The sequence below is a fragment of the Narcine bancroftii genome, chromosome 12 (genome assembly GCF_036971445.1).
Source record: "Narcine bancroftii isolate sNarBan1 chromosome 12, sNarBan1.hap1, whole genome shotgun sequence".
In the NCBI taxonomy this organism is placed as follows: domain Eukaryota; kingdom Metazoa; phylum Chordata; class Chondrichthyes; order Torpediniformes; family Narcinidae; genus Narcine; species Narcine bancroftii.
The window spans coordinates 84,326,253-84,339,621 of record NC_091480.1 but is presented as its reverse complement, the minus strand read 5'-3'; the positions used below and the strand labels follow the sequence as shown (position 1 = coordinate 84,339,621).

Below are 13,369 nucleotides of genomic sequence, written 5' to 3'. Positions count from 1 at the left end.
ACAATGGTTGGTTTTGGTCAGGACCTTGCTCTGCCCCAAAATTATACTGAATAAGAATTTTATGGTCATGAATAAGCCACGAAGTTTGTGGGCAAGCATTCATCTTACAGAGAGAGGAAAAAAATCAATGGAAATAGTAAAAGCACCTTTGGTTCATTGATCATTCGGGAATCTGATGGTGGTGGGAATGTGTCCTATCCATGAGGATGGGAATTAATGCAAAGCATCTTGCTTTCCAAGATTTGGCTGGAGCCAGGACTGGGAAATTAGTCATGGTTTCCTGTTGGTCATCAATCACAGAGAAAGAATCGGTTAGAAAGCCACCCGAGGTCCTCCTGCTTAGGGCTTATTCACATGCATTCTATAGTTTTGACACAAATGGAACAATTGACCAGGTGAAATTTCCCCATCAGTTCTCCTGGCACTCTATCCTTCAAATACACCCAAATCCATCTCATCAGGATTTATTACGAAATTAGGTTCGGCCTTGGCTGAGAGTTTAGGCATCTTGTTTAATTTGTGGAATGCTCATGTCATTTCATATATTAAAAATAAACCTATTTAGCAGAAAATAACCCATTAAAAAAAAATCTTTAAGGAATTGACTGGTCTTCTGCACGAGTGTCACAGTCTCCCCTCAAAACAAAAACTACTGCAGCACAGAACCGGGCCCTTTAGCCCATCCAGTCCGTGGAGAACATATTGGCTGGCTACTGTAAATTTTCTGCAGTGGTACATCACTGGGATGCTCGCGGGGAAATATAGGCAAATGGGTTCACTGAGAGCTAGTATGAACTAATTGGGCTGAAGGACCTCTTTCTGATGTTTTCAACCATGCTTTGATAAAATTGGCATAGATGATATTTTAAACATATTAATTTGGACAGGCTAACAATTTACTCTAAAAAGCTGGAAAATTACTTTTTAAAAGCACAGGTTTACCCATCTGTAAAATGATTTGTGGATTCCAAAGCTGATGCCATCCATTCAAACTAGTGTAGGAATTGAGAGCATCTACCTTTTTCCCCGACTGCTTTCGCCTATTGCTCACCTGCCTGTCTCCCAATGTCACCCCTCACCCTCCCTCTGCTCCATCTTCCCATCATCTCTCACCCTTCCACCCGATTCCTGTTTCCTGCTATACATTTTAAAAATTTAGACATGCAGCCCTGTAAGCGGCCAATTTGGCCCCACGAGTCTATGCTGCCAAAATTACACACCATTAACCTCCACCCCAGTATGTTTTTGAAGGGTGAGGGGAAACCGGAGTCCCCAGAGAAAACCCACACAAACACGGGAAGAAAGTACAAACTGATAGCGCGAGATTACAATGGTCTAATTCGTGCTCTTGATTAGGCATAGAAGGGCAACATTTATGGTGGGGAGCTGGCTGATGGAGGACCTCAGTTTTCTTCAGGCTGACTTCCAGGCCAAACATTTTGGCAGTTTCCGCAAAGCAGGACGTCAAGCGCTGAAGAGCTGGCTCTGAATGGGCAACATTGTAACATAATTACTGAAGCATCATGTTTGAATTTGGTCTTAGAAATACTGGCATACAGAAATTGTTATTTGCAATGTACAAATTCAATCTCTCCAAATCAAACCTAAAATATTAACAATGTAACCCAATTGTAATTACAGAACTTGCTTTATAAACTGGAACACAGATTAAGATGATGCAGTCTTAAATGTCAAAGTAATCAAATAGCTAGAAGATAAATACATCACAGAAAAAGTACCGTATATTTCAGTATAAAAGTCGTGAAACCCTAAAGAAAATTCTCAAGGATGTGGTCAACTTAAACACTGAATACACTTTTGAAACCTTAAATTCACCAGATTGACGTCGATTTGGCGTACAAGTCGATGCTGGAAGCACTTCCCCACCGCTGGGCACCACCATAACCGCTCCTACCTGGGAACCTGAAGTTGCGCGTCCTTGCCTGGAGTGCTCCCGCCAGGAGCACGATGTCACCGCTCCAGCTCCGTGGACCGTCGTCACTACTGCCTGGTGGGGGGGGGGTTCTCTTTTTTTTTACTTAATTTACTTGTTACTTGTGATTGGGATGTTTTTAAAAATAGTTCCTGGGAGGACTGGACAGCCTGAAAAAATTGGGGTCGACTTATATGCCAGATAGAACATAAAACCATTAAAATGAGGCTAAAAAGGTTGTGGGGGGGGGGGGGGTGGTGGAAAATTGACCTATTGGACACCCAAATACACTTTAAAAAATTTTTTTGAGTAGCAGTCAATTCCGTAAGATGGGCGAGGGAGAGTGTCAAGATGAACACGGGGTGGGGGGGGGGCGGGGGGGTGCAGGACATTGGGAGCTCGATCATTGGTTTGGACAACCACTTCCTGAGGTAGCCTAGATTCATGCAGTAGAGATACGAGACCGTCATTAGGACACCTGGAGACATTTAATGTCAGCTGGTTTGTGGATATCCTCTCAGAAAATACAACCAAGTCAGGTAATATCGACAAACTTGGGAGACGTGAATGAATTCTATTGGGTATAATTTTCAATGATTCAGCAAATACTTGTAGTGACATAAGGCCTCACACATTTCTCTACTCTCTAATGCTTCTCCCTTACCTTCCAAACTCTCTCTCTCTCTCCACTTCACATCTTGTGTCCCATACTCCATTATCTCTGGGCTACATCAAGTGTGTCCTGCATGGCTGCATCAGTGCAGTATGGTTGCTGCAGAGAAATGGACTGGAGGTGAATCTGCAGGACCATTAAGTGACAGAAAGGATTATCACTGGAATCTCCCTTCTTCTCTCCTCCTACCCCCCCCACCCCCACATCAACATAATCTAATGGGATCATTGTCTGAAAAAGATGTGTAAAATCCCCTTCCAACCTGCACACATCTTTCAGCTGGTCCCAATGGAATATATAGGGGTATTGGAGCCAGCACCACCAGATTGAGGAACAACTTCCCACAGGCAGTGAGAATGCTGAAGACTAAAGGAACTGCTCACTCTAGCCATCCAAAACTTTTATATTTTCAAAACAATATTTATTTGTATATATAAATACTGCATATGCATTGCTTGTCTGTATGTGTGTTCTCTGGTTATGTCTGTTCGTTTTGGACCAAGGACTGGAGAGCATTGTTTTGTCGGGTTGTACTTGTGCAGAGGACAATATATTTGACATCACCCCTTCCCTTTAGTAGTAATAAAAGGTGTGGACCAGAGACAATTTTTAAAAAAAACACAGAAATTCTACTATATTTCTGTAAGGAAGACCCATCATTAAGATGGCTTTGGTTGTTAACACTGAAAGGAACAAAGCCAGCATTTTTCCAGGTCAGTGTTGGCATTGGAGAGCAAGGGGTGGGACATGTAACTCAACAGCGCATCTAGTGTCACGTATAACATATTTGACAGCATGTTAGACCCATTGTTTTTCCCCAAAAAATATTCCCCCGGTCTTGTACGAGAAGTTGAAATTAGGGTGATAATATTAAAGCCAATAGTCTTCACACTGGTCATTGTGTCGAGAAAGTGTCAGGTTTGTGAGTCAGGCCCGGACTCAGGGTTTGCTATCAAACTTTAATTTTATTAGCACACTATTAATAGAACATGGGAAAATAGTTTTGTCTGGGTTTTACTCAACCGTAAATACACTAAAAAAATCCACTTACACATCCTTACCCGAGTTGGTCCCAGAAACAGCGTTTTGGGGCTAACTAGGTCTGCTGCCAGAAAAAAAAGCTGGGACTGCAATTCCCCCAATTCCGTGTGCTTTTTTTTAAAGACAGCAAGTGTTCCATTAAAAGAGAGCAAATGTCCCAGAATGAAAGGGCTGTGTAAAAAGCACAACTTGGTGACTGCATTTCTACTAATAACCTACTGAATTCCACCAGCATCTTTATTTGCTCAAGATTCTAGTAGCAGCAGCTTTGATGTTTCACACACATCCACTGTTGCCTGCTAAAGGACAAGGGAAGAAACGGGACCCAAAAATTTAAATAAGGGTGTTATATTAACTATCGACAAAGCATGGAGATCCTTCCCAGCACCCACCAGGGACTCGGGTGCCAATCATATTTGTTGACAGAAAGAGGATACAAATCACCCATTGGCACAAAGGCTGAATGGTCTTTTCATTAAATCTGGTAAATTCCCCGAGGTTCAACCAACGTTCAGATAGTTTGAGCTATCATACTATCACTCTTTGGCTTGGCTTCGCGGACTAAGATTAATGGAGGGGTATTGTCCACATCAGCTGCAGGCTCGTTTGTGGCTGACAAGACCGATGCGGGACAGGCAGACACGGTTGCAAGGGAAAATTGGTGGGTTGGGGTTGGGTTTTTCCTCCTTCGTCTTTTGTCAGTGAGGTGGGCTCTGCGGTCTTCTTCAAAGGAGGTTGCTGCCCGCCGAACTGTGAGGCGCCAGGATGCGCGGCATGCAAATTCAACTGTGCCTATCAGTGGCACAACTGAAAAAACTGCATCACATAAAATGCTTTACAACTCTTAAAAACAAGCCTTTATTTTAATTGTACACCCAATATCCAGCCCCATGAGAGGGAATATTAGGTTTTGGGATGCAAATATTCAATTGATGTTTAAATCTACCATCTTGTGTTTAGAGTTATAGTTGTATCATCCCTGGAATAACTTCCACTTCCCAAATATACCGATGACTTGTGAGATACAATTATGTGGATGCTTGAAGCTGCAAATAGATATTCAGCTGTAGAAAAATGACCAGTCACCAATTATCAAGTCAATAGAGATCCATCAAATTGTACTACAAAATTAGCATTTGATTCCTCTGAGGAATCATTTCCTTTCACCCCAACTGGCCCCATTAAATTTGTCAGTTTACAGACAATATTAACTTTGTAGCAGCCATATTCCGAACTGTCGCCAGTCGGTGGAAGTGTGCACCCGCAGGCCGGGTCGCTGTGTACTCCCCTGGGCAACGGACCGCGTAGCTCCATGAGTAGCAGCACACTGGACTGCTATGCCTCTTTCTAGAGGGCGTGGGGCTCCCACCAGGTTTAAACACACCAGCCCCACAGATTAGGTAGCGGCAAGCACATGGTGACATCATCCCCATCCCGTGGAGCCCAGACCGGGACAGGTATAAGAGGGGGCCGACTCAAATAAAGAGTCTTTTGCCGACTAACCTTGTGTATGTGTATTCATTTTGTAGCTCTACCAGAGTAGTCGCTACAACTTTTACTTTTCACAAACACCGAATCAAATCAAACTGGGTCTGCAGACTTTCGTGTTTTACTTCAAACTAAATGTTACAACGCTGTTACAGCACCAGAGATCCAGGTTCAAATCCAGCGCTGTCTGTAAGGAGTTTGTAAGTTCTCCCTGTGTCTGTATGAGTTTCTTCCAGGTACTCAGTTTCCTCCCACCCTTCAAAAATGAACCCGAGACATAAGTAAATTGGGTGTAATTGGGTAGCATGGGCCGAATGTCTCAATTTATAAATTTAAAATCGTCCATTGGGGTAAATATGCGGTCAAATTTATTTATCGATCAAATATATGAAGTAGAACATCTTTTGACTGATGCAGAAAACATTGACCAGATAAATAAATTTCCATTGCTCAGTAATAAATGACACGAAGACTCAAAATAATTTAAATGAAAATTTATTTATTGTGATTCACAACTTAGAATCGGAGCTTCTGGAAGAACCATTTGTTTTTTCCTGTCTTGTACCTGCAGCAGCATAAAGAGGTGAATTAGCATTTCCCCAAAGGTTGGAATTCTACAATTTTGTTTTCACAAAATTAAGTATCCATACTTAGAACGCTGGAAAAAAATTGTGTATTATTATAAGTTGAAGATGCTTCTTACGTGATCAAACAAAGATTTTCTCCACAGAGAAAAATTACATTAAACTTAAAACAATATCAATCTCGTCATGTTTAATTTTCCCCAAGTACTTATTCAGAACGTATCTCACAAGATAAAAATAAAAGGTGAATCAGGAAAGCTTGGATTTAAAATACTTGTATTTCAAGAACTATAGGTCAATGCCAAATAACCCACCATTCTGCACTTGCACCATTATCTATCTGACAGCTAAATTGGATCGTCATTGTTATCTTAGGGAAGAACATTTCAATTATCTAATTTACAACATGCTGATCTACAGACAAGAAACGGTTAAATATTCAAGGCATTAGTGAATCGATCAATTAGTGAAATCAGAAATTATTGGAATTAACTCGTTGAACGGTGTAACGACAACAACCCTGCGCTCAATGTCAGCAAAGCCAAGATGATTATGGACTTCAGAAGGAAGTCAGGGGAACACGACCGAGTCCTCATCGAGGGTTCAGGAAAGAAGAGGGTCAAAAACTTCAAATTCCTGGGTGTCAACATCTCCAAGGATCTGCTCTGGAACTTCCATGTTAATGCAATCACAAAGAATATTCACCAGCGGCTATACTTGGTGAAGTGTCTGAGGCAGTTCAGTACGTCACTGAAGACTTCTACAAGTGTACTGCGGAGAGTATGCTGGCTGGTTGCATCACTGCCTGGTATGGAGGTGCCAACTCTCAGGACAAGAATAAACTGCAGAGGTTTAACAGCCTGCGACATCACAGGCACCAGACCTCACCCCATCAAGGACATCTACTTGAGATGATATCTTAAAAAAAAAAACAGCCTCTATCCTCAAAGACTGCCCCCCCCCATCACCCAGGCCATGCCCTCTTCACTCTGCTACCATCGGGGGGGGGGGGGGGGGAGAAGAAGGTACAGTACAGGAGCCTGAAGGACAGCTTCATCCCCTCTGCCATCAGATTCTTGAATAATCATTGAACCTTGCATTTTTAAAATAGTAATGTTGTGACATGGTTCATAATTCTGCTGCAAAACACTGAATTTCATAACCTGTTCATGATGATAAATTCTGATACTCTAGTAGGGGGGGGAGAATCACCTAAAAAAAATTTTTAAATCGCACCTGCACCATAATAAAGCTGTGTTACTTAATTATCACTAAGTTTTTATTCTAATTATAATTCCTCTTGTAGATCACAGTTAAAATATGCACAACTCAGTTTTTAACAAATCATTATTTGCAAGAAGTCAATTAAAATATTCATTCAACAGCGATATTTGTGGAATTGAACAATCTTTTAAAATCTTTTAAAAAAAAACCCACTTCCAGCCTCAAATTAGACACTGGTGGTTGGCTAAATGAACACAACTTTAAATAGGTCATATATTTTGGGACTTTTGTCTTGACCCCACACTAGTTTTCATACCTTTCTTCGAACTTTATTTTGGCTTCTCGTCTGGCTTTACGTTTCAAAGCAGGATCTCTAAAAACATCCTTGTTCACAATGGTCTTATCCAGGGGAATGTCAACTGAGTACCTGAGGATAAACAACAATTTATAATTACCAACAATTCCAAAGCTCAGCAGGACCTTAAATGGATCCATTCATCGTGTACATAACCCAAGACAGGTAGCTGTGGCAGAGTGCTGGTAGTTCATGAATTTGGATGCCAAATCAAGTTCAGTTATTTTTCTTCCTATTTGTTAGCATTGGTTCACCAATTTAATTTAAAAAAAAGTCAATTTGGTGCAGAATAGAGGTGGAGAGGCAGCTGTGAAATCATACTTCAAGGAGGAAGCAAATACCCACTAAAAGGAAATTGCAGGAGGAAAACATGAGGTTTGGTGTAACTGTCATTAGGTCAATTCCAATGAATCAAGGCAACAACTCTTGATCAACGTGATCAATAAGCATGACCATAAGCAGTACCAATTACAGCTAGCAAATAATTTTAAACACAATGATTTAGGTAAATGGATCCAGAGAACCTCCAATTTTGAAGTTAAACATAGAAACTATCACAAGGTTTCAGAATAAACAAAACACTTCCAAAGGTTCAGAGACTGATTTGGCAAAACAAGGCAGAAACTTGCTATTTCGTAGCGTCTGCATGCTCCTTAGCACTTCGTTCATCCAGGAGTCAAACCTCATTCCTCTCACTCCCAAATATGAAACGTGCAAAAATACCAGCTGCTTCTTTCCTCATACAATCCCAAAGATATAATTGCAGAGGCAACTTCAATATGGACCTCCCTGATCTATTCAGTGATTTCAAACTAATAGCTCAGTGGCTGAAATATGGGAGGTGTTCCATTTTCAGACCAATTTCTGATCACAAATTCAACCAGAATAAAGCCAGGAAACATACAAATCAAGGAGGTTTTCAAGCTTCACTATATGAAAACTATGTAGTAGGCAAATCGTGAAATCCAAAGGATACAGGCACAGTTAGTTCTGCCCAAGAATATTTCCTGAAATCACACATGCTTAGGAGGTTTGTTTATGCAAGACTCAATTAATAGATCAAGAACCAAACTTCAAAGCACCTGGTAAAATATATCAGCTAACCTAATTTTCAATAACCCTTTTAAAAAAAGTTACTTGAGGCCATTTTAATTGAAAACTCATTCACAGTGTTCAGGTAAATGTTTGCAGAATTATAGATATCGACTGTCTACTGCAATCATAGTCCATAATGATGGTTGTCGAAATTTACAATGCTGGAGAAACTCAGCAAAGATAAAGATACATAACCAAAGGCGTGAGCCCTTCATCAAGGTATGAGAACCCCAAAATGTTGGTTATGATCTGCTGAGTTTCTCCAGCATTGCTTTTTTACTTCAACCACAGTGTATGCAGACTTTTATGTTTTACTTCTAAGATGGTTGCTTTTATAATTTCCATCATCTTCACAGCATGTTTACAATCAATGGAAAAGAAAAGCACTTTACATCTACAGTATTCCCAATGAAAAAGAATCCAAATTAATACTTAGTGCCCTAAAATATTAAACACCACCATATTTCCTTCTACAAATCACATAATGAACAGCCTGCAGAGTTCACACCAACATTTAACAACCAAAGTTGAAATTATACCTTGATGAAGGGTGAAAGCCTGAAGTGTTGGTTAAGCATCTTTAGTTTTTGATCTGCCGAGTTTCTCCAGAATTGCGTTTTTACTTGAAATTAAATTTACAAGTTGGCATTTTAACTTTCTATGAAAGTAAGCAGGCAGCTCTTTGTGGAATTAGCATTTTCCCACTAAATTATCCTTCTCCATTTAAACTCAAGTGGATTCAATGTGGCATTTCCAGAAATCATGTGCGTCCGAGTTCTCAACACCACCATTTTTCACTTTGATCAGAATGACACAAGTGGACAAGTTTAGTACCTACTGCTGAATTTTAGATAGTTTTGAGAGTTCAGGTATGGAACACCAAGTTAGGGAGAAGGCGCAATGATGAGATGACAAAAATAAAAACAGTGTTAACCATCAGAACATTGTGTCCCTCTTCATTTGGCTACGTGCACTGTCTCCGGCAGGGAACTTTTCTCTCCCCACCTATACCTCTAATTCACAATGACAGATAACCAACAAATTTTGCAGGTGACAGTGAAAAGATGAATACAGTCTCAGATTAAAATAGAACTTCATACCTTACCCCCATCCTATGATAGTTAATGACGTACAGAAATTCTGATGGGCTGTTGTCATGCTATTCAACGTAGCTGCCATTAATTACACTAATCCAATTCTAAAAAAGCTCCAGCTAAGAGATAAAGCCAGCCTGCTACCTTGAAATATGACCCCCCCCCCCCCCCCCCATTTCCATTTCAATTTAATCTTTCTGCCTAGGAGTAATCTTCTAACCCAAAAGACACTTGAAACAAACACTGGATGGAGCAGCAGAAAAACAAGTCATACGATGTTATGAAATATGTTTCAAAACTCACCTGGTTGGCATCAGGTGGTTATAATTGTACACTTTTACAAAGGACTTGATTTTGGATCTCTTGGCCACCTTCTTCTTACCCATTTTGGCAGTCACTTTTCGAGGGTACCGATCAATACCAGCAACAAGGGCATGACTGTAAGGCCGATCAGAAGTCCCATCATCAATGTTCTACAAGAGAAGCATGTGGTTCTTCAGCACAAAGACAACAGTTACCACTAAGAATAGTTGTTTCTGGGTTCACAGGATTGATGTACTGATTCCAATAACAGAGTACAGTAAATCCCTGAAAACAGGATTTTCCTAGATGTTACAAATCAGAAATGCTTGAAAGGTCTCCAGCTTGAAATGTTGACCTTGTTCTCTTCATTCAGATGTATCCGACCTGCTGAAATTTTTCAGTATTTCGCTTTTACTTTAGATTTCCTGCAATTTCAGTTTTTACAAATTTTTCTGACTATCAAGATCAAGCCCAAAACATTGGGCTATGTGCCTTTGTCTTTGCTAAGTAAAGTACACTGTTTGACTTGACAAGTTTCTCCAGCACTGTGTATTTACTTCAACCAGTGTCTGCAGGCTTTCATGTTTAACTTCATAAAAGATCAACAGGTCAATCAGAATCAATTGTCATGAACAAGTCACAAAATTCGGTGCTTTGTGGCAGAATCACAGTGCGAACATTCATACTATGAGCCATCGTAAAATATTTTTAAAATTTTAAAATAATAGTGCACGAAAAGTAAGGAATCTGATGGCAGCGGGGAAGAAGCTGTCCTTGGGCCGCTGAGTGTTCATCTTTAGGCTCCTGTATCCTTTTCCCTATGGCAGCAAAGTGAAGAGGGCACGGCCTGCGTGGTGGGGTTCCTTAAGGATAGAAGCTGTTTTTTTAAAGACACTGCCCAATGAAGATGTCCTCTATGGAATAAAAGTCTGGTGCCCGTGATGTCACTGGCCGAGTTAACAATCCCCTGGAGTTCTTTCCTGTCCTGCGAATTGGTGCCTCCATACGAGGCAACCAGCCAGAATCCTCTCCACAGTACACCTGTAAAAATTTACTAGAGGCTTCACTGACATACTGAACATCCTCTGACACCTCACCAAGTATAGCCACTGGTGAATCTTCTTTGTGACTGCATCAACATAGAGGTTCAAAAGAAAAAATGTATATCATGGCTAATGTGATTTATGGTGTGAAAAAAAAAAATTTAAAAAAAAAAACAAACACACATAGAGGTTCCAGGACAGATCATCAGAGATGTTGACACCCAGGAATTTGAAATTCTTGACCCTCTCCACTACTGAGCCCTTCTTTGTGATTGCATCAACATCCATTTTAATGGAATACTCAAAAGTGCTGAAGAATCACAGCAGGTCACGCAGCGTCAATAGGAGCAAAGAGTAACTAACTTTTCAGCCCTGAGCCTTTAGTCAAGAATGAGCAAAAATTAATAGGCACCTGAATGAAAAACGTGGGGGAGGAGAGGAGGGAGGAAGGGGCAGTAGAGACTAGCAAGTAAGGTCTAGGTGCATGTGGGTGGGAGGGTAGAAGAGGGAAAAAAAAAGGCTGAGAAATTATGGGGAAGGGGTTAGCTCCCTGAATGGAGAGGGAAGGGGTGGGGAGCTGTATGAAAGGACAGAGGGATCTGAGATTTCTACTGGTAATCTCCAACATAACTGGCAGAAGAAGACAATGATCAATATAAATCACTCATCGTGAAGTCAGTCTAAGCTGTTCTCAAAAAGCACAATAAGGCATCACTGATGGGTAATGATTGAACCCAATACCAATCTCTCTCTCTCTGACATAGTCCATTGCCTTCATCTCTGGTCCATCTTGCCCTTGTTTGTGCTACTGCCAATCATCACATACCTGTAGAGCACGTCAAAAGAACCAAAGACTTGTTGATCCAAACCAAGGCTTTTATTAACTAAAAGACTGGACCATATCACAGGTTGGTCGACCAGTCCAGAATGACCTGGTCGGGCGAGGAGCAGATCTGCCAGTAGGTGGGGCTACACTCTCAGCCAATCACAGTCATCCTACATTACCATCTGTTCATCTGTGCATATACACATGGGTGATAGTACAGATTCTATCACAATCCCTCATGTTCAAAATTCCATTTTCCATTCTCCCCATCATCATACTTTTGAAAACTGCACCCACACAAAAGATGAATTAATGCCAGAGCAAAGACATTCTCCAGTTTAACAGTAACAAGAATGAAACCACCTTATTGGGAATTCAGCATTACTTAACAAAATATTCAGTTAAGTACCTCTTTTATATAGATTATCAATGCCTTAAAACTTTGGACACTGTATCCTGGTTTTCCAGGTCGGTCAACAAGCACATATACTCCATGTCAGTTTTCAGGGACTACCAACAACCCCATATCCTGGTTCTCCAGAACTGATTTTATACCCAACCACACTTTGTACTTTGATATTGTAAAGGTTTACTCATGGACCCAGACCAGAGTATATATGATGAAACTTTTAAAAAATGGCTGGAGTCCTAAGAGTTAAAGTGATGTTATAAAAGTCTTGTACTTGGCTGCAAAATTACCATAATAAGATGGCCAAGTTTTAATAAACATTAATGAAGTTGTACCTTTACAATGACACCTTTGCGTCCAGCATAGCGACCAGCCAGCACCAGAACCACCTTCCCAGGTTTCATAAACTTCCCCATTCCTGAAAAAAAAGATAGATTGTGTTAAAAAAGTTAACACATCAAAATAAATAAATAAAACTACTGGGGGGGGGGGGGGGGGAGGGAGCAGTAAACTCTTCCAGTGCCAAGGCTGAATTGTAAACCTGCAAACAACTCAATGCACAAACCCTAGACCAACACAGATGAGATTCAAAGAATAACAATCCCACACATCTAAATTACCAAACTAGACAAATAGCCGTTTAAGGCTGTCAACCCCCACACTTCATCTCCTATAAAATCCTTTGAGAGAAGCTGAAACGCCACAGGTGTGAAATCCTCCAGCAGATTTTGCTCAATCACCCCTACTTTTATTGGTGGGGTCCCATCAGGAAGTGATCCCTCTTCCCCCCCCCCCCCCCCCCCCCCACCCCACCCCACCCCTTGGCCAGGACCCCATACGGCCGCTGGTCTCCAACACCCCACGGTTCAGGACCCGGGCTCAGCTCGCATGTGGATGCGGGGTGAAGCCGAGGCCCGCTCATGAAATTCCTGCCCGCGAGAAGCCCCCCACCCAGGGGCCGTCCGACTCCGGGGGGGGTGGGGGGGAATGGGCGGCACGGGCCTGGCCGCAGGTACCGCTGCCTCCGGGACTGGTAAGGCCCGTCCGAACACCAACCCCCTCCCCGGAGGGCAAGGCTTCCAATAAACAGCCGGGCGCTTGAAGGAGGCCGGCCCGCTTCTGGTCCGGGAGCGGAGAGGACGATGCGGGGGGAGCAGGGAGAAGGATGGGGATGGATTACGAAGGGCGGCGTACCCACGGTTACTGTTCAATGGCCGCCGCCCACGGAAGAGGAAGCGCCGCCGGCCTCGCTGACCTTTGACCGCGGTCCCAGTGACGTCACTTCCCTTTCCGACAGGCAC

At 41.9% G+C, this 13,369-nt stretch overlaps 1 protein-coding gene across 2 annotated transcripts; it reads right to left on the bottom strand.

The window, feature by feature from the left end:
- Positions 1–5,614: 5,614 nt before the first annotated feature.
- On the bottom strand, positions 5,615–13,369 carry rpl27 (ribosomal protein L27). Of its 2 annotated transcripts, none has more exons than XM_069907358.1 (5): positions 13,263–13,369; positions 12,404–12,486; positions 9,791–9,960; positions 7,260–7,370; positions 5,615–5,700 (listed from the first exon to the last, which is right to left on the bottom strand). In XM_069907358.1, the coding sequence occupies exons 2-5, from the start codon at positions 12,482–12,484 to the stop codon at positions 5,652–5,654; spliced, it is 411 nt and encodes a 136-aa protein (XP_069763459.1). In that variant the 5' UTR covers positions 12,485–12,486; positions 13,263–13,369; the 3' UTR covers positions 5,615–5,651. The 2 variants fall into 2 exon arrangements, with proteins under 2 accessions (XP_069763459.1, XP_069763460.1); XM_069907359.1 differs by having other exon boundaries at positions 13,267–13,332.

Bases quoted from the DNA above. Each gene is read 5' to 3' on its own strand.
- rpl27 (XM_069907358.1), bottom strand. From the start codon at position 12,484: ATGGGGAAGTTTATGAAACCTGGGAAGGTGGTTCTGGTGCTGGCTGGT. The intron at 9,961-12,403 runs GTACAACTTCAT...CTTCTCTTGTAG, and splicing joins GCAAAGGTGTCATTGTAAAG to AACATTGATGATGGGACTTC. The intron at 5,701-7,259 runs GTATGAAAACTA...ATGCTGCTGCAG, and splicing joins AAAATAAAGTTCGAAGAAAG to GTACAAGACAGGAAAAAACA.